The sequence below is a fragment of the Dryobates pubescens genome, chromosome 19 (assembly GCF_014839835.1).
Source record: "Dryobates pubescens isolate bDryPub1 chromosome 19, bDryPub1.pri, whole genome shotgun sequence".
NCBI classification, from domain to species: Eukaryota; Metazoa; Chordata; class Aves; order Piciformes; family Picidae; genus Dryobates; species Dryobates pubescens.
In genome coordinates, this window is record NC_071630.1 from 13330790 (window position 1) to 13350307 (window position 19518).

Genomic DNA, 19518 nt, shown 5'->3' on the forward strand with positions numbered 1-19518 from the left:
GTCACCACCATGGAGCCCTGTCGTGTGACCGTGTCACCACATCCTGCCAGCCCGTGCTTGTTTTAGAGCACCCACATGGCTCCCCCCAAGCCAAGTGCCCCCCCAAACCCTGTACCCGGTTATTTATCAGTTATTTATCAGCCTTGCTGCTGGGAACCTGTTTTAACCCATATTTATTGCTGACCCTCCCACCCTGTCAAGGCTCCGACTCTGGGTCCAGCATCACCTCATGGTGCCCGAGGCCCTGCAGCTGGCCCCTGTGAGCACTGTGGTGGGGCTCACTGGTTATTTATTCTCCCTCCCACAAGCTATTTATTGCCTCCTCTCTCTGTCTATTTAACACTGGCATTGTACAGCCTAAGAATAAACCGACACCCACCCCAGCCCAGCCTGGCTCTTGTTTCTTGGCCAGCGGAGATGTTGGTGCTGGGGGGGCACCCATGGTGTGATGCTCAGCTGTGGGGCATCTCGGCTGTAGCACGGTGGGCAAAGCACCAGTGCACCCAGTGCAGCGAGGCAGCATGAACTGGGAGGCAATGGAGAGGGTGTCCCATGCTCCCAGCCCCTGGCATCTCGCAGCACCCCAGCACCCACACCTTTCCCCTGGCTCTGCACCCTCCTTATCCCCTGCCCCTACCCTGGCCACCCATGTCCCATGTCCCCAGCGCCATCTTCTGGGGACACCCCACATGCCCTGCCAGCACCATGGGTGCCCTGGGGTGGCTGCACCCCTTGTTGGGCCAGCATTTACGTGGGGCACCGTAGCAGGGGGGGCCACAGAACAGCTACTGATGCCCTAAGGCATGAAGGACTTGTCACCATCATGCAGCACATGGACACAGCTGGGCCTTGTGCCCTCTCCATGGCACACCCAAACACACTCCAGCAACCACAAGAGGGAGTGGGGAGGGAAATGCCCCTCCACCTTCCCTCCAGGCTGGACAACCCCAGTTCCCTCAGCTGCTCCTCACAAGGCTTGTGCTCTGGACCCTTCCCCAGCTTTGCTGCTGTTCTCTGGACCTGCTCCAGCACCTCACTGTCCTTCTTGAAGCAAGGGGCCCAAAACTGAACCCAGTATTGGAGGTGTGGCCACACCAGTGTCGAGTACAGGGCGACGATCCTTGCCCTGATCCTGCTGGCCACACTACTGCTGATCCAAGCCAGAATGATGTTGGCTTTCTTGGTCACCCAGGAACACACTGGCTCACCTTCAGCCACTGTTAACCAGCACCCCCAAGTCCTTTTCTACTGGGCAGTTGCCATCTACTCTGCTCCAAACCTGGAGCCTTCATGGGGTTGTTGTGACCCAAGTGCAGGACCCAGCAGGACCTTGTTGAACCTCATCCTATTGACTTGGCCCATCAAATTCAGCCTGGCCAGGTCCCTCTGTAGATCCTTCTAGCCTCCAGCAGATCAGCACTCCCTCCCAGCTGAGGGTCATCTGTGATTTGACTGAGGGTGCCTCAATCTGCTCATCCAGCCCACTAGTAAGCCCACTGAAGGACCTTGTCCCGGAGCTGAGCCCCGTGGAACACCACAAGTGACCAGCCATCAGCCAGGTTTTCACCTAGCAAAGTGTCCACCACTCATCCAAGCCACCAGCAGCCAGTTTAGTCAGGGGGAGCCAGAGCCTTGCCCAGCTTTTATTGCAACAGCAATGGCAGAAGTGACAAAATCCCAGCGAGAGCCAGCAGGAGGAGCACAGGAGCCCGAGTCCCTCCATCCCCTGGGGCTGCAGGGCCTGGGGGCCCCTCAGGGAGCTGGGGATCCCCCCACAGAGCTGGGGTTCCACAAGGATTTGGGGGTCCCCTGGGGAAATGGGGGCTGCTTGGAGACCTGGGGCTTCTACAGGGAGCTGAACATCCTTGGGGAAACCTTGGGCAGCCGAGCATCTCCAGGCATCTGGGCATCCCCAGGAACTGAGGCTCCTCATGGAGCTGAGCACCCTCAGGATTTGGGGATGCCCAGGAGCTGGGGAGCCTTTGGGAGCTGGAGATCCCCCAGGGAGCTGAGTATCCCTGGGGACTTGGGGATCCCCAAGAGTTTGGGAGCCCACAGGAGCTGGAAAGCCTCCTGAGAAGCTGAGAATCCCTGAGGATTTGGGTATCCCCAGGAGCAGGGGAGCCCAGGGATTTGAGGATCCCCAGGAGCCAGGCACCCTGATTTTTCCTGGTTGAGGGGCCAGGGTGCAGCTGGGAAGCAGCAGCACGAGCGGCACAGCAGCAGGGGGTGTCCCCCCAGCCCCATTATTCAGCCTCTACAGGGATGGGGTTCACCTGCCCCCCCACCTCCGCTGGCTGCTTCTTGCGGGCATCGGCGGGGGGCCGGGGCGGGGGGTTGCTGGGTGGCTGCTTGATGGTCTCCACCTTGTGCAGTGGCTCCCGAGGCTTCTGCTCGATGGGTCTCCACTCTTCCCCACGCACTGCCGCCTGCAAAGCCATGGGGGTGGTCACGGGGGGCCCCCACGGACCCCCAAAACCCACCACCCACCTCCGCCAAAGCCACTCTGCACTCACCAGCAGGTAGATGCCACTTGCGATGGCCAGGCAGACGGTGCCCAGGATGGTGGAGAGGAGGAAACCAGCAGGAACAGCCAGGCTGTGTGACAATTTGGGGGTCAGGGGGCAGCAAGGGGGAAAGAGACCCCAATCCCAGTCCCAACCCCACTTACGCGGCGTGCAGGACGGCTCGGATGTAGTAATTCCTTGTGAGGGGCCCAAACACCTTCACCACTGCTGTCAAGTACTTCTGGCCACTGTAGAACAGCATTGTGGGGGTCAGAGGGGCTGCCCCCCGCCTTGAGGGGAAGTTCCAGTCCTGGTGGGCCCCCATCTCCCCCCTGTCCCTGCATGGAGCACCCCACAGAATCCACTTATAGACTCATAGAATCAATACGGTTGGAGGAGACCTCAAAGATCATCAAGTCCAACCTGTCACCCAAGACCAAACCATGGCACCAAGTGCCACGTCCAGTCCCCTCTTGAACACTTGTAGGATCCAGCCCTGCTACTACCCCCCTGCTCCCAACCCTGGTGCCAGGTCTCTGTGTCTGGGCTGGGGAGGCGGGGGGCAGGGAGTTCCATGACCCCCAGTGCCAGGGGTGAGGGACACACACACATCACTTACCACCTCTCCATGGTGGAGCCCTTCTGCCTCTTGCTCCTGGGGTACTCAAGCAGGCAGACCAGGACGCCTGCCCCGCTGCCAGGGGGAGTCAAGGAAAAGGGTGCTGGGGGCCACGATTAGTGCCTAGGCAAAATCCTCAGTCCCCAAGAAAAGGGATGTTGGGGGAAGGGAAAGAGTGATTTGATCCCAGATTGAGAGGAGGATGAGGATGTCTCCCCCCACCTGTGAGTTCCTGCATCACACTTGAACCAGGGCAGGGTTTTTCCCTGCATCCTGAGCATCCCCTGTGCAAGGATACATGGCATAGGCTGCAAAGTACCAGCCCTTGAACTGCCCTGCCACGGCCACGATCCCACCTGTCAGCATGACTGTGGGGACAGAGAAGGCAGAGTGGGGTCCCTGACTGGGGGTATGCCCCCCCCCAGTCAGGATATGACTCCCCCAAACCAAAATCCAACCCCCCAACTGTGATTCAACCACCCCAACCAGGAACCAACCCCCCAAACCCAGGATTATGGCTCCAGGGATGCTGGAGAGATGCTCTGTGCCTCCCTCCTGGATGCAGGGAAGGGAAATGGGGGGCCCCAGCTTGGCTGGGGGGGGTTGCAGGAGGCTTTTGTCCTCCCAGCCACTTGTCTCCTCCACCATGAGCTTTGCAATCCTCTGGCTGTTCCTGCACGGGCAGAAAATGTAAGAGGGGGAAAGAGGGAGAAGCGGGGAGAGAGGGGGGATGAAAGAGGAGGAAGAGGTGGACAAGGGGGAAGAGAGGGACAAAGGTAAAGAAAGGAGGAAGAGAAAGGAGGAAGAGGGAAAAGGGACAAAAAGGACTAGGTGACAGAAGAGGGGGAAGGAGAGGGGATAGAGGGGGAAAGAGAGGGGAAAGAGAGAAAGAAGCCAGAGAGGGGAAAGGGAGGGAAAGAAAGAGGAAGAAAAGGGGAAAGGAGAAGGACAAGGAAGTCTAGAAGGGGCAGGAGGAGGAAGAGAAGAAAGAGGGGCAGGAGGAGGAAGATGAGCCTCTCTCTCTGCGCATCCCTGGCGGGACTGGGACTTCCCCCTTGTCCCCGACACGTCCTGGTTGCGCTATCCCGGAACCCTCGGAACCCCCAGCACCCCCTGTAGCCACTACCAGCGCCCCCCATCCCGTGTGCTCTCCGCACCCCCAGCACCCATCCCCAGGACTATCCCAGGCACCTCTCCACGCCCCGCACTCACTGAGCCCGGCCGCCAGAGCCTGCTCGTTAGCCCACATGGCCCACTCGATCTGCCCCATGGCTCGGTCCGGCTCGGTCCCGTTCGGCTCCGCTCGGTTCGTCCCGACCCGGAAGGCGGCCGCGGCTGTACGGAGCCAGCCAAGCGCGGGCCCCACCCCCTCACCAGACCACGCCCATTCCCGACAGACCACGCCTACGCCGCACAGGCCACGCCCCCCGGGGGGCTGCCCCGAGAGCGACACGGTAGCGGCCACGGGGACAGAGCGGGCAGAGGACGCGTGAGGGGACAGCATCAGTCCCACAAGGGACGTGGAGGCACAGGAGCAGCCTCACCAGGGGAAATGTGAGGTGACAAAAGGTGGTGTGAAGGAACAAGATTCATCCAGTGCAGGGGGATGAGTTCAGCCCCGGGAGGGGCACGGAGAGACAGGGTGACAAGGAGGGTGCAAGGGGGACCGGACCAATCCCACAAGGGACACAGACAGACAGGAGACATGTCAGAGTGACAAACGAGGCACAAGGCGATAGGATCAGCTCCAGCTGGGACATCAAAGGGACGGGGGACAAGGATCAGTCCTGCAAGGGACATAGTGGAGTCAGCAGACACACAAGCAACAGGGTCCATGTAAAGTGATAGGGCATGTGCTGGGGGACAGGATGGGCCATGCAAGGGACTTGGAGGGACAGGGGACATGTAAGGGGACAGAATCAATCCCAGCAGGGGCAACTGTGGGGACAGAGACCATGTGTGAGGGTAGGATCAGCTCCACAAGGGACCCAAAAGACCAGGGGCCACGTAGTGGGGACAGAATCAGTCTCAGCAGCGCCAGCTGGAGGAGATGGGACAGGAGCAGCCCCATAAAAGACTGAGTAGGGACAGGGACCATGTGAGGTGACAGGTGCCATACAAAGGGTACATTTTGGCTGCAGAGCCCAAACACCTCAAAGCAGCACCAGAAACTGCCAGAAACTCTCTTATTTCCTTTAAAAAAGAGTTAAAAACCAGCCCAGGGGTCACATCCTGCCCCAGGGCTAGGGACAGTTTTGCACCAGGTGGGCTCAGCAGCCCGTCCCCTGGGTGGCAGCAGCAGAGCTCCTCCTCAGCATGTCACAGCCATCCCTGATGTCATCACCGGTGCTCAGCGGGGCAGCCCGTCTGCTCCCAGGAGGTGCTGGCTGGGGTCGTCCACAAACTGGGGGCCAGGGCCGGGCTGTGGGGCAGGAGGTGGGTTTAGGAACAGCAGGAGACAGATCCTGGCACCAAGGACCCCCCACACTGGGGCTATGGAATTGCTCTGGGACCCACAGACCCCAACAAAGTCCACCTCATGGGTCACACCCCTGTCTAGGGATGGAGTCCCACACACCCCCTGGGAATGAGGACAGGGATGGGATCTTGTGCACCTTTGGGGACAGGGATGAGGTCCCACACAGAACCCTGGGGACAGGGATGGGGTCCCACAAGCACCCCTGGGCATGGGGACAGGTCCAGCAGATGGGTCCCATGGCCCCAGAGTCCCCTCCCAGCCCCATACCTTGGTGTGCAGGATGTACCGGACAGCCCCTGGCACCGGCTCGGTCACCACAGCTGCCAGCAGCTCCTCCGGCAGCACTGCCGAGCCAACGGGCAGCCCCCGCACGAACCTGTGGGGGCACAGCTGGGCCCTCAGTCCCGACCCCACCACCACCACCCCACTGCTCCCCCAGGAAGAGGTGGAATTGGCCTTACTGGTCCCCGTTGGTGGCAGTGGGGAAGCTGTGTCTCACCACCTCCACGAACTCAGCCACGGTGTCAGCCAGCGTGAAGATGACAGCGTTGGGGCCGGCGTCAAAGGTGTAGGCTACCTGTGGTGGGGGACACACCAGTGTGTGACAGACCATGGCATGGGGACATGGTGAGGGAGCATGGCACCAGGGCAAGCTGGGAACCTTGTGATGGGGGACACAAGGACATGGTGAGGAACCACAGCGCCACAGCAAAGTGAGAGCCCCGTGGAGCCGTGCAGGTACCTTGGTGGATCCATGGTGGGCATTGAAGCGATGTACCAGGGCAATGATGTGCCGGGAGAGGTCATTGAGGTAGAAGATGGGGGGGAAGGTGTCGAGGCAGGTGGCATGGAACTGGTTGCTGTCCTTCATGGTGAGCTGCCCAAAGCCCTCAAAGTCCCGCTCACGGATGTGCCGCATCATCAGCTCCAGGCGTTCTGGAACCACCACCTCAGCCCGGTGCTGCCATGGCAGGTGGGTCATGGTCACCCCACTTTGAGGACAATCATGACCCTTTGGGCTTCCTCTGGGGAGCCACATGGGCACAGCATTCATACCTTCACTCTGTGCTGCCCAGCATGGAGAAATGTTCCCCTCTAAGGGACATGGGACCCCCAAACCCTGCCCTGGGCAGTATGAGACCCATCATCCCCATACCTTCAGCAAGGGGCTGGTGTCCACACTGGTCTGCATCCCCACTGTGCTGGCCACCTGCTTCTTCTCTCCACTGACCTGGGGAGGAGGAACAGATGGTGGGTTGTGACTCCCAACTCTAAGCCCCCTGAGCACCAGGGTCTGCAACCACACAGGCTCAGGGTTCTCCCAGCACCCTCCCCTCAAATCCCACCCATCCAAAGGGTGGAGGGTCCAGCCACGCTCCTCACCACCAGCACGAGGACCCTGAGCTCCGGCCAGTGCGTTTCGGGGGCCACTTGCTGGGCCAGGCTGTCCTTGCCGTCGGGTCGCTGGCCCCGGCGCCACTCCACGAAGCCACCCAACATGCTGCGGCACGCGCTGCCCGAGCCACGCCGTGCCACCTCCGACAGCTCGCCCTCCACGCCGTACAGCCGCGCCAGCGTCGACACTGCGGGCACGCCGCGGCGTGAGGGACGGGGGACAGCGCTGTCACCCCCGTCCTCTTGGCCCCCCGCTGTCCCCAGTCACTCACCCAGGCAGGCGTAGCCGGCAGCGGAGGACGCCAAGCCGGCGGCGGTGGGGAAGTTGTTCTGGGTGGCAACGTGGACTTTGTAGGAGAGGTTGAGCGGGGACCCGTCCTCGGAGCTGCCGCCTCGGCGCTTACGGGCCAGGCGTCGCACTGCGAGGGGACAGGAGCCAGGTGAGGGGGGCAGGACAGGGGACACCCTACTCAGAGTGCCATGGGATGGGCGACACGCTCACCTTCCTGCAGACAAGCCTGCAGCCGGGGGTGCCCCACGTCCACCTCCTCCCCATTGAGCCACAGCCGGTCCTTGGTGAAGTCGCGGCTGGTGGCAGCTGTGGTGGTGGTCTTCAGCTGCCAGGGAGATGAGCATGGGGGTCAACTCCAACCTGCATGGGCTGGGGGAGGGGCACAACAAGGGCAAGGACCGCCCTGCCCCCACACCAACCTGGTCCTGGTGCAGTGTCACACTCAGGGAGGAGTTGATGGGCAGGATCAGATCATTGTCCCGCTTGCCCCCTGCAAGAAATGGCATGGCTTGGCATGGCATGGCATTGCATGGCTGCCTTGGCATGGCACAGCAAAACTTGTCATAAATTGGCTTGGCACAGCAAAGTATGAAAAGCACAGGATTTCAGTTTGGCGTGAGCTGGCTTGGCACACTACAGCATGACATGGCACAACTGAGCATGGCATGGCAGGAGATGACATTGCTTGGCATCACTTAATATCACGTGGCATGGCATGGCACTGCTTGGCATAGCACAGAGTGGCACAGAATAGCATGGCACAACAAAGCACAGCTTGGCAGAGCATGGCATGGCATGGCATTGCTTGGCATGGCATGGGCCTGCATAGCGCAGCATGGCATGAGACAGTTTGGCATGGCACCACAGGACACGGCAGAGCATAGCACAAAGCAGCATGGCACAGCTTGGCAGGACACGACATGGCACAACATAGCATAGCACAGCCTGGCACAGAATGGCACAGCTTGGCACGGCCCGTCTCAGTCTCTTTGCTCACCCCCACCCCCACCCAGGTCCCAGCACACCGAATAGGGTCCGGCACTCACAGTACTTGATTACGGCGATGTTGACCGGGGCCGTACAGGTGACGATAGAGATCGGCCGCTGCTCTGCCATCGCGCTGCCGCCGTTCCCGCAGCGCTCCCGAGCTCAGACCTAAGGCCGGGCCGGCATCAAGCCCCGCCTCCGCGCCACACACGTGGCCGTCACCTGTGGCGCGTCTCCGCCCTGCTATTGGTCGGTGCGCAGCGCTCGGGGCTCACTGACCAATAGCAGCGATCAGACCACGGAGAGGCCCCGCCCCCGCGGGCGCTGGGCTGGGCGTGCGGGGGCGCCATTTTCGAGTCGGGAGGGAGCTGCGCATGCACCTGCGAGAGCTCGCAGGGGTGCCCCCGCGGTGCTCCCGCCGCCTTCACCGCCCCCCGGCCCCCCAGCACGCCCGCTTCTTAACTATCCCGGCATCACACCAGTGCCCCCGCGGTGCTCCCGCCGCCTTCGCCGCCCCCCGGCCCCCCAGCACGCCCGCTTCTTAACTATCCCGGCATCACACCAGTGCCCCCGCGGTGCTCCCGCCGCCTTCACCGCCCCCCGGCCCCCCAGCACGCCCGCTTCTTAACTATCCCGGTATCACACCAGTGCCCCCGCGGTGCTCCCGCCGCCTTCACCGCCCCCCGGCCCCCCAGCACGCCCGCTTCTTAACTATCCCGGCATCACACCAGTGCCCCCGCGGTGCTCCCGCCGCCTTCGCCGCCCCCCGGCCCCCCAGCACGCCCGCTTCTTAACTATCCCGGCATCACACCAGTGCCCCCGCGGTGCTCCCGCCGCCTTCACCGCCCCCCGGCCCCCCAGCACGCCCGCTTCTTAACTATCCCGGCATCACACCAGTGCCCTCGCGGTGCTCCCGCCGCCTTCACCGCCCCCCGGCCCCCCAGCACGCCCGCTTCTTAACTATCCCGGCATCACACCAGTGCCCCCCAACACGCCCTTCCGCCCTGCTCCTCCTGCCCGCAGTATCCCCAATGCACCAGTTCTACCAGTTAGCCCAGCACTGCTCCAAAGACCCCAGCATACCTCTGGTGCTCCCCACAACTCCTGTCCCCACCACCTCCCAGTGCTCCCAATAACCCCCTCAGTGCTCCAGTGCCACCCCAGGACTCCCCGTGTCTGCGTGGGGACACACGCGTTCCCTCCACCGCGGTGCCCTCCCTGGCCCCAGCGGCCTGGCAGGGGCTGTTCAGGGAGAGCTGAGGAGCAGACAAGGTGGTTCCTCAACACGATCAGTCCTGGCCATTGAGTCCCCAAGACTGCCCCTGGGAAAGGACTCACACTCTGGCCAGGACAAAGGCAAACACTCATACCCCTCGGAGAGGACACCAGTGGCTAGGTTGGATCACACGTGCAGAGCCACCTTATGTCCCTCAGGAATTCCACAGGGGCTCATAGCCAGGACACCTCTTGGGAACACCTGCAGGACAGCAATGTTTTGAAGACAGGAGATGGTGCCAAGTATCCCCACTCTGAGTGCCAGGACCTGAGTGCCAAGGCAGGGGGTCATGGCTACCACCAGCAGCACATGCAGGCGAGGAGGTACTGGAATAGGCATGGGGGGATCCCTCCAGCAGCACACAAGATCCCACTTGGCACTGGGCTGAGGGAGATAAGGGCTGGGTGAGGGGCAGGGGAAAAAGTCCAGGGCAGAGAGGAGGACCATGGGTGATGAAATATTGGTAGTATCAGAGGAGGAGGCAACAAAGTGGGGATGGAACTGTGAAGACAGGTCCTGTGTTTGGGAAAGCAGCAGCACAGAGAAGCCAGGTTGGGTGGGGAGGTGGGGGGCACCCACCCCCAGCCACCTCCTGAAACCCTCCTGCAGGGAGTTCAGAGGGAGGCCACTCGTGGATGAAACTGCCTTTATTGAGAAAAATGCTTTGCTACAAAGAAGGTTGTCAGGTTTCTTCCTTTTCTTCTTCTTCAAAAAACAGTAGGTCTGGTTAAAAGTTCTAGTTCTGCAAAAAAAGTGGTGGGTAACACTGACACGAGCAGGGCCAGGGGCACAGGGGGAGCTCCTGGCATGGCATAGCCCAGCTGGCAGCAGGCACAACTGAGTCCCTGCCAAGAGGGGACAGGCAGGAGCTGCCTGTGCAGCCTGGACCTTAAAGTGCTTTACAAAAGCAGCTGTTGTTGCCCCTGCTCTGGCGCTGGGGGGCAAAGGGAGGAGGAGGAAAAGGAGACAGCTCTGGTGAGGCCTGCTCCAGGAACGGAGGATCCCAGTTGAGGATGGGATGGGAAAACCCTTTTGGGGCTCTTCTGGGAGACACCAGTGCTCTTGGTGGCACCAGGGACATCCTCTGGTCTGGGCAGGTGCCAAGCTGGTAAGGGAAGATCTCATCCTTCCTTGCTAGCCTGGCTCAACAGAGGGGAGCAGAGCAGCTCCAGCCTTTTCCCTGGCCTCTGCCTGGGGAGCAAATGGTCTCTGCCCACTTGTAGGGCTGCCAGTGGCGCAGGGAAGCTTCACAGCCCCCCAAGCACACCCAGGACTGCTGAAATCCAAAGTGAAAAACAAGAGGGTATTGCTAGAGCAGAACTGGAGCCAGGTCTTGGAGAAACCAGGAAGGGCACTTTCCCTTGCAGAGACATGCAGAGGGATTGCTCACCCACACCTCTGGTTCCTTCACCCAGAGCTCTGGGCTGATCCCATCACTGGTGTGACCTCAAGGGGTGGGAGGCTCCCAGCACAAAGCTCCTCACCCCCAGCAACAGCAATGACCCTTCGTGACAGATCTGCCACCCTCACCCAGCCTAGCAGACTCCACCAGCAGCAGGAGGGACACGTCACCAGGATGCTGTGGAGCACCTCCTGGATCAACACCTGCCCAGGTGTGCCCTATTCCCAGGGAGAGGGAGACACCATCCCCTATTTCAGAGGGACAAGACACTCAGTGCTGGGATCTTGAGTGGGCAGACATCCCTCCTGCAGACCCATCACCCAGACCAAGTGCCAGCAGCCACAACTAACCTGCCTGCTCCGGATTACTGGAGAAAACCATCTGGAAAACCACCATTCTGGATTACACCCTGCCCATGGCCACATCCAGCACTGCCACGGAGCTCTGCCTGCAAGATTAAGCCATCATGAGCTCAACCGCACGAGTGGGCAGGAGAATGCGCCGCACAGAGGGTCAGTGGGCAGAAGGCACCCCAAAGAGGGTTAGTAGGCAGGAAACGTGCCTCAGAGAGGGTCAGTGGGCAGAAGGCACCCCAAAGAGGGTCAGTGGGCAGGAAACATGCCTCAGAGAGGGTCAGTAGGCAGAAGACACCCCAAAGAGGGTCAGTGGGCAGAAGGCACCCCAAAGAGGGTCAGTGGGCAGGAGAATGTGCCCCAGAAAGGGATAGTGACCCCGAGAATGTACCTCGGAGAGGGTTAAGTAGGTAGAATGCACCCCACAGGCTAGTGGCCACAACACAAATGCTGCTGCTGCTGCTCTAAAAGGCAGCTCAGCACCTGCTCCTCCAGCCCACGAGGTGCTGCTCTGCCCCAGCTCCTCCTCCATCACCACCTGCCCACGAAGAAACACGGCGACAAAAGGAGAGGACAGCCCAGACAGAACCCCAGAGGACGCACACGTGCTTCCCATGGTCCCACCTGCCAGCCCAGGGCCTGGGTCCTGCCTCCCAGCAGGTCTGAGAGCCGCAGCCACGTTGGTCTGGTTGGGGTTTGCTGTAAAAAATAGACTTTTCTCAAGAGTGTTCCATAAAAACGCTCGTCCCCCGCGGCGGCTGTGGCAGCGGCAAGAGCAGCAGCTGCTTGTCCTTGCTCTAGAAAAGGTGGAAAAAGGCCATCACACGGGGTACTGCATGTAGAAAATGAACAGCAGGAGCTCGGTATCACAAGAGCTGGTACAAAAGGAGGAAGCTGAGTTTCGCTGGAGGCCGTCCCCACAGCTCGCTCCGATCCCGCCGCACCTGCGGGCCGATCGTTCTGCCCCCCCGGGGGTTCGACCCAGCCCGGGCAGCAGCAGGCCAAGAGGCAGCTCCTGCCTGCTGATGTCTCTGCAAATAGCTTTGTAGTCTTAAGAACACCCCACAAAACCAAGCCACCAAGATGCTCCGTGCTGTTTTCTTCCCTTTCAAGGAGGAGGCGGTGGTGGATGATTTCAGGTCAGATCAGGGCATTCTGGCGTGAAACCCATCAGAGGCTTAGCTACCTACTCAGCTGCAACAGAGAGTGTGAAGACAAATGGTGCCAAAAAGCATCTCCTAATAAGCAGATCTGGGTACAGGTAGACAACCCAAACATGGAGAGGAAACCTTAACTGAGGAGTGGTCCTCCCTTCAGTGCCCATTCCTCGCTCCTCCCGGCAGCAGGTGGATGGCTCTGCTCTCACCAGTCCAGCACGCCGCTGAGGAGACTCCACCTTCTTCAACAAGGTGGAATTTGGCCAAAGAGGAGAGGGAGGAGAGGCAGCAGCGGGTCTCAGGGGGGGTGATGAGGTCTGTGCCTCCCTGGCAGGAAGGCTGAGTGTGCAAAAGGAACCAGGGTGGCGAGAGGGGTCCGAAGCGATGCTCCGTGGTCAGCCTCAGTTCTCGGAGAGAGACAGTGCCAGGGCAGCCTGCAACGCTGCCTCCTCATCGATGTTATAGTCCTGCAGGGAGAGAGGGGTGCTCAGCAGAGCTTAACCTACAGCACATGGCCAGGACACCCACTTCCACAGCAAGCACAAAGCCAGCCCTGCTCTTCATGGTCTCACTGAGGCTGTGAGCCTCCATCTCCTCTGGCACACAGGAACGTTGTGCTTTTTTTGGGTGTCCTTTGTGCCCACAGTCCCTCTCCTGCCTGGAATCTGCCAACATCAGCCTTGCTCTTAGACATGGCAGTGGGCAGGGATCACAGAATCATGGAATGGTTTGAGTTGACAGGGACCTTTCAACAGTCATCTAGGCAAGCTCCCACGCCGTCATCAGGGACGTCTGGAACTACCTCAGAGCCCCAGACGTGACCTGGAACGGTGCCAGGGATGGAGCATCTCCCACATCTCTGGGCAACATGGGCCAGGGTCTCACCACCCTCAACATAAAAAATCCTCCCCTCTATCCAGCCTTCATCTCCCTCATTTAGTTCAAAACCATCACCCCTTGGCTTATCACAACAGATCCTGCTCAAAAGTCTGTCCCCAGATTCCCTTTGAGCACTGAAAGGCCACCAGAAGGTCTCCCTGGAGCCTTCTCTTTTCCAGGCTGAACAACCCCAACTCTCTCAGCCTGACTTCACAGCAGCAGACTTCCAGCCTTCCCATCATTGCTGTAGCCTCCCCTAGCCATGCTCCAACAGGTCCATGTCTCTCCTGCACTGAGGACTCCAGAGCTGGCTGCAGTATCAGGGAAGATGTCAAGGAAATGGACTCCCCAGCTATTTACAGAGCTAAAAGAGGGGGATCCAGACTAGATATAAGAGACTTTTTCCACTGAGGGTGGTGGAGACACTGTCCCAGGTTGCCCAGGGAGGTTGTATGGGGCTCTGAGCAATCTACTCTAAGCTGCTGACTGCAAGGGGGTTGGTCTAGACAACCTTTAAAGGTCACTTCCCACCCAATCCATGATTTCATCTAGCAGCACTGCACTAAAAGCAGGATGCTAAGTAAAAAAATCTTCCCTGGCTCCCTGCAGGCCAGGCTGGGTGATCACACCCTCACCCCACACAGGAGGGGTCAGTAAACCCCTGGGAAGTGGGCCATGAGTAACCCTGGACATGCAGCAGCAGCCAGATCCCCCCTCGAAGCCCCAGGGCTGGGCTGCTCCCCTCCCACTGCTTGTGACAGCTCCAAGAAAAGAGCTTTTGTGTTACAGATCCTCAGGGGAAGAGTTGAATGGAGCACAAGGAGGAAATAACTCATCTTCAAGGAGAGTGGGAACATCTTCCTCTCCTCCTTCAAAGATCTGTTCCTCATGTCTGATGACAATCAGCTCAAGAACCACCCCCCAGAGGTTTCTCAAGTGTGTGTGCCACGTGCCTCCCACAAAACCCAAAGGGGGATCCATCCCCCCCACTCCCAAGGGGCTGTGCAGAGGGAAGCACACTGGTCCTGGCACGGGATGTGGGGAAGATGACCTTGCTTTGGCTTAGGGCTGTACTCAAGGTACTCACCACAAAGGTGTCATAGGAGAACTTGTGCCTGTGGAGGAGGTGCTGGAGGAAGTTGGCACTTTTGTAGCTGGGGTCCCCCCAGGGCATGGCTGAGCAGACAGGGCACACCTGCAGCAGGCAGGGATGAAGGACATTCATGACCTGAAGGGCAACTATGACTTGTGGCCACAAACCCTGCAGTGAAGCATGTGCAAGCATCTGTCCCCTTTCTGACAGCGACCTGCAGAGAATGTGCTAAACAAGGGGCCCCTCAGCCCCCCTTGAGCAGATCTCTCAGTGCACAAAGCCTCTGCAACGTGGCTAAAAGCTGAACATGAGCACCTCTGTGCTGGCGCCAGAGCTGCAAGTTCTCCACCTCAGTCACCCCATGAGGCATGGGGAGAGGAAATCCGGCACCGCCCAGGTCACAGGCACCAAAGCAACCAGAGGCAGGTCACAGGATCACAGGATGTTAGGGGTTGGAAGGGGCCTCTGGAGATCTTAAGAGTCCAACATCATGCAGAGCAGAGCCACAGAATCTAGCACAGGTCACACAGGGACACATCCAGGCAGGTCTTGAAAGTCTCCAGGCAAGGAGTCTCCACAACTTCTTTGGGGAGCCTGCTCCAGAGAAGTTCTTCCTCATGTTGAGGTGGAACCTCTCATGCTGTAGTTTACAGCTGCTGCCCCTTGTCCTATCACAGGGTGCAACTGAGCAGAGCCTGTCCCCTCCCTCTTGACCCCCAGCCCTCAGATATTGATAGACATTGATCAGATCCCCTCTCAGTCCTCTCTCCAGGCTAAAAAGCCCTACCCGGGGCTCTCAGCCTTTCCTCCTAAGGCACCCGTCAGAGGGACCTGAAACCAGCTGGAAATGCAGCAGCTGGGCCTCAGGTAGAGCACCAGCTGGGGGGTATTTGGATTTCCAGGGGGTACCCCCGAGAGCAGCAGCCCACCCCCGTGTCACTCACCACTCTGTTGGGGTCGTTGCGGTGGTTCTCCATGCAGTGCTTCACCAGCTCCTGCTGGTCCAGGTTGCGGGCCCCGCAGTACGGGCAGACGAACGTCGAGCGGTTGGGAATGTTGCTAAAGGTGGTGAGGAGGAGCTCAGACCCCTTGGGAAAGGACTGGATTGACTCCTTCCAAGGAACCCAGCCACCCCCTGCTCGGCTTTGTGACACCCACCCCCGGCGGGAACCGGCTCAAGCCCGCTCCCAGCCCGGCCGTGGGAAGAGCCACGCCGGTTTGTGCTGTCCCTCCCACACCGTGCTCCGAAACGTGGGGCGGCTGCCTGGGGAGAGAGGGAGCTGAGGCTTCTGGCTGTGATTAGTTCAGCCTACATCTGGCTGAAGATGAGCCAGCATGTGTCCAGGTGGCCAAGAAGACCACCAGCATCCCAGCTTGGATCAGCAATAGTGCGGCCAGCAGGACCAGGGCAAGGATCGTGCCCCTGTACTGGGCGCTGGTGAGGCCACACCTCAAATACCAGGTTCAGTTTTGGGCTCCTTACTCCAAGGACAATGAGGTGCTGGAGCAGGTCCAGAGAAGGGCAAGGAAGCTGGTGAGGGGTCTAGAGCACAAACCTTGTGAGGAGCAGCTGAAGGAACTGAGTTGGCTCAGTCTGGAGAAAAGGAGGCTGAAGGGAGACCCTCTGGCTCTCTGCAGCTCCCTGAGATTTGAGCCAGGTGGGGGTTGGTCTCCTCTCCCAAGGTACAAGGGATAGGATCAGAGGAAATGGCATCAAGTTGCACTAAGGGAGGCTTAGGTTGGACATGAGGAACAATTTCTTCCCCTTGAGGGCTGTCAAGCCCAAGCTGCCCAGGGCAGTGGTGGAATTCCCACCCCTGAAGAGGTTTCAAAGCTATGGAGATGTGGTGTTGAGGGACATGGTTTAGTGGTGGCCTGGCAGTGCTGGGTTGGACTTGATGATCATCTTAAACATCTCTTCCAACCAAAACATTTCTGTGACTCTAAAACACACCCTCAGATTTTAGGGCTTGTAATAAACACAGGGCAGGGGTGGGGGGAGCAAGCATCAGTGCAGACTGCAAGGAGGGACACATTCCCCTACCCAACACATGGCAGTACCTGGGGATAGGCTGGGACGTGGGCACAACTGGCACAAACTTGGGGCAGTTGGCCATCTGCTCCTGCACCTTTGCACAGGATGAGACATGAGAGCGCATTTTTGCCAGGGTCACCTGGAAAAGGAAGAGAAGAAACATTGCTGGATGCTGCAACACCCTCCAGGTGCAGCACTGGAGCCTCCAGCACAGCTCAGGAGGGCAGTTTTGGTCAGCTGAGCAAAGGCTGGTGCGTGCAGGATGAGCCACGCCGGTGTGGAAGCGCTGCAGCAGCCCATCCTTCCTCACAGGACAGAGGGTGCCTGCTGGATGTGTCCCCAGAGGTCACACACAAGGCACCAAAGCTGTGTTACCATGGCACTAGCTCCATTTGCCTTTGCAAAAGAGGAACTGCTGACCAGAGAAAACCCCAAACTGCTCTGACACTGCAGGAGATGGTTCCTGGGCTGCAGCCAGGGAGTTACAAGATCCCCCAAAGTTAAGGAAGCCAGAAGGTGCATTGGGGGAGATGCTCCACGAATCCCAGCATCATGGCCACTCCCTGAATCACCCCAGACCTGACTGCCCTGGGCTGGGCCAGGCCACGCTGCTGGTTCAGCTTCTGCACAGCCATGGGGGTCACAGCTCCTCGGGACAGCTTATCAACATCTAATCCACGGCTGAGCGACCTGGGGTCGGTCAGCCTGGAGAAAGGGAGGCTGAGGGAGACCTTCTGGCTCTCTACAACTCCCTGAAAGGAGGCTGGAGCCAGGTGGGGGCTGGTTTCCTTTCCCAACAAAAAAGTGACCAGACAAAATGAAACAGCCTCAGGTTGCACCAGGGGAGGTTTAGGGTAGACAGGAGCAATGTCTTCCCCTTGAGGGTTGTCAAGGCCTGGACCAGACTGCCCAGGGCAGCGGTGAAGTCCCCATCCCTGGAGGGGCTTCGAAGCTGCGGAGATGTGGTACTGAGGGACGCGGTTTAGTGGTGACCTGGCAGTGCTGGGTTAATGGTTGGAGACTCCATGATCTTCAAAATGTCTTCCAACAAAAAGATTTCCATGATTCCAATTCCTTCTCCTCATCAGGAGCAGCAGCAGAGCTGGCTGCCAGCCCCTCCCGCCTCGCAGGAGAACCTCAACCTGCTTTTGAAGGTCCCAGTGTCTAATAATAGCTCCAGTCTGCTGACAAAGGCAGCTAGGAGAGCACCTTCATCTCCTCACAGCCCTGCTCTCCTGGCTGACAGCAGCAGCTGTGGCACACGGGGGGACACAGCACAGCACCTCACCACCAAGGCTCTGGGGACCCAACCAACCGAACCACAGGCAGCCAGAGAGCCTCCCCGGACGCCGCGGGACGGAGGCACGCAGCCCTCCGCGCAAGCTTCACCTTCTTGCTGCAGCCTCTGCAGGGAGCCTTATAGGATGAGAGCTGTTTCTCCACGCTGGAAGCCTTCTCCACCTTCTTGGGGTCGAAGGGCATGCGGCAGAGCGGGCAGAGTGGGGATGGCACTTGGAGGCAGGGCTGCAGGCACTCCCCACAAAACCTGGGGGCACAGACAGCGGCGTCCATGGCCCGCGAGGAGAAGTGGGACCCCAAAACCCTACTCCTGGGGACATCTGTGCACCCCAGGCTGCAGGGCAGCCAGGAAATGCAGGGACTGGCACCCCTACTGGGAGAACTGGACAGAACTGGGAGCCTGGGACAGGCTGCAGGGAGACCAGGCAAAAAGTCAGTTGTCACAGCAGCCCCATCCCCTCAGCCTGCCAGCAGCAGGGGGTACAATGCTGCTAAGCCACCAACACAGGCACAGGGGGGACAAAGTCATTATGTCCCCAAATAAGCTAGGGGGACAGGGGAGGAAAGGAGACCACTCTGAGGCAGCAAGCAAAGCCACAGCCTCCACAGGAGACCAAGATGCTCCAAAAACAGGCCAGAGAAGGGTGACAAGGGTGTCACTAAAATGTCAGGGTGACAAGCAGACTCCAGCTTCCCATGACAGCACCCAAGGAGGTCAGGGCAGGGTTCTCACCCCAGTGGGCAGTGCCAGGGTGCTGGGAGCAGCGTCTGGGGGAGCTCCTGGAGGCAGGAACCAGGTCTGCGTGCAGAGGGAGGTCAGCAGGGGAAGGACCCCTGAAGGACCCCTGAGTGTGGGCTAGGAAAGGGCAGCACCCAGCTCCCAAACAGGGGATTGGGTACAGGACTGGGGCATCGTGCCCAGTGCTAGTGAGGCTTCTGGGGATGGGAAGAGGGTCCCAGGGCTGAGCAGCAGGGAGGGAGGAAGGGAGGTCAAGCACCACCCGGGAGGTGGGCTGAGGACCCCAGCACTTGTCTGGGAATCCCAGAGATGGGGGGGTGCCGGTGGGGGCCTGTGGGGCTGAAAGAAGGGTAAAGAATGGGGGTCCCCAAACCAGGCTGGAAGAGGGTCCCAGGTATCAGCTGCCAGGTGGGATGAGGGTCCCTGCACCGATCTGGGAATCCCGGTACCGGACTGGGGAGTGGGGTGCGAGTCCTCACACAAGGCTGGGATGGAATCCCGGCACTAGTCTGAGGGGTAGGTTGGGGATCTCCGTACCAGGCTAGGATTGAGGGTCTTGGTGCTGGGTTGGGGGTCTCGGTAATGAAGTCCCAGTGAGGGGATGGGAGACCAGTACCAGCTGGGGTGCTAGGGCAGAAAGCCCGGCGGGCTCCCCCTGCAAGAGCCGGGATGCCCGTTGAGCGCGGCCGTCCCAGCCCCGGGGGGTGGCTGTGCCAGGCCTGGGGGGTCCCCACTGCCACCCCCGCCACCCCCGGGGCCCCGTCTCACGTGTGCCCGCAGCCCGCGATGCCGACGGCGCGGTGGAAGACCTCCAGGCAAATGGGGCAGCTGAACTGGGCCTCCAGCGCCTCGGCGGCGGGGCCGGCGGGGGGCAGCGGCGATCGGGGGGATCCACCCGGGGCCTGGGGCCGCTGCGCCGCCGCCACCAGCAGGCTCCGGAACATGGCGGCGGCGGCGGCGGCAGCAGAGGAGGCGGCGCGCTGACGTCACCGCGCGGCGCTTGCGT

General features: G+C 60.1%; 3 protein-coding genes across 3 annotated transcripts; all 3 read right to left on the reverse strand.

Moving 5' to 3' along the window:
* Positions 1-1619: 1619 nt before the first annotated feature.
* On the reverse strand, positions 1620-4469 carry LOC104303781 (cytochrome b-245 light chain). Its single transcript, XM_009904459.2, has 6 exons — positions 4339-4469; positions 3425-3494; positions 3127-3201; positions 2672-2755; positions 2517-2598; positions 1620-2429 (listed from the first exon to the last, which is right to left on the reverse strand). Exons 1-6 carry the CDS (start codon positions 4394-4396, stop codon positions 2247-2249), a joined length of 552 nt encoding a protein of 183 aa, XP_009902761.2. The 5' UTR covers positions 4397-4469; the 3' UTR covers positions 1620-2246.
* Positions 4470-4667: 198 nt separating this feature from the next.
* Positions 4668-8457, reverse strand: MVD (mevalonate diphosphate decarboxylase). Its single transcript, XM_054169996.1, has 10 exons — positions 8339-8457; positions 7712-7782; positions 7503-7617; positions 7273-7419; positions 6989-7188; positions 6762-6836; positions 6348-6566; positions 6067-6182; positions 5873-5981; positions 4668-5548 (listed from the first exon to the last, which is right to left on the reverse strand). The coding sequence occupies exons 1-10, from the start codon at positions 8406-8408 to the stop codon at positions 5477-5479; spliced, it is 1194 nt and encodes a 397-aa protein (XP_054025971.1). The 5' UTR covers positions 8409-8457; the 3' UTR covers positions 4668-5476.
* A 3823-nt stretch (positions 8458-12280) lies between these two features.
* On the reverse strand, positions 12281-19470 carry RNF166 (ring finger protein 166). The gene is made up of 6 exons (XM_054170175.1): positions 19281-19470; positions 17864-18020; positions 16501-16613; positions 15384-15498; positions 14434-14541; positions 12281-12934 (listed from the first exon to the last, which is right to left on the reverse strand). The coding sequence occupies exons 1-6, from the start codon at positions 19454-19456 to the stop codon at positions 12869-12871; spliced, it is 735 nt and encodes a 244-aa protein (XP_054026150.1). The 5' UTR covers positions 19457-19470; the 3' UTR covers positions 12281-12868.
* Positions 19471-19518: the final 48 nt, after the last annotated feature.

Coding starts and splice junctions, on each gene's coding strand:
- MVD (XM_054169996.1), bottom strand. CDS start 8,408: ATGGCAGAGCAGCGGCCGATCTCTATCGTCACCTGTACGGCCCCGGTC. Junction 5,982..6,066: donor ACTGCCACCAACGGGGACCA/GTAAGGCCAATT, acceptor GTGCCCCCACAG/GTTCGTGCGGGGGCTGCCCG. Junction 5,549..5,872: donor GGTACATCCTGCACACCAAG/GTATGGGGCTGG, acceptor CCTGCCCCACAG/CCCGGCCCTGGCCCCCAGTT.
- LOC104303781 (XM_009904459.2), bottom strand. CDS start 4,396: ATGGGGCAGATCGAGTGGGCCATGTGGGCTAACGAGCAGGCTCTGGCG. Junction 3,495..4,338: donor GGCTCTGGCGGCCGGGCTCA/GTGAGTGCGGGG, acceptor CTGTCCCCACAG/TCATGCTGACAGGTGGGATC. Junction 2,430..2,516: donor CAAGTGGCATCTACCTGCTG/GTGAGTGCAGAG, acceptor ATGGCTTTGCAG/GCGGCAGTGCGTGGGGAAGA.
- RNF166 (XM_054170175.1), bottom strand. CDS start 19,456: ATGTTCCGGAGCCTGCTGGTGGCGGCGGCGCAGCGGCCCCAGGCCCCG. Junction 18,021..19,280: donor ATCGCGGGCTGCGGGCACAC/GTGAGACGGGGC, acceptor CTGTGCCCCCAG/GTTTTGTGGGGAGTGCCTGC. Junction 16,614..17,863: donor GCAGAGGCTGCAGCAAGAAG/GTGAAGCTTGCG, acceptor TTCCTTTTCCAG/GTGACCCTGGCAAAAATGCG.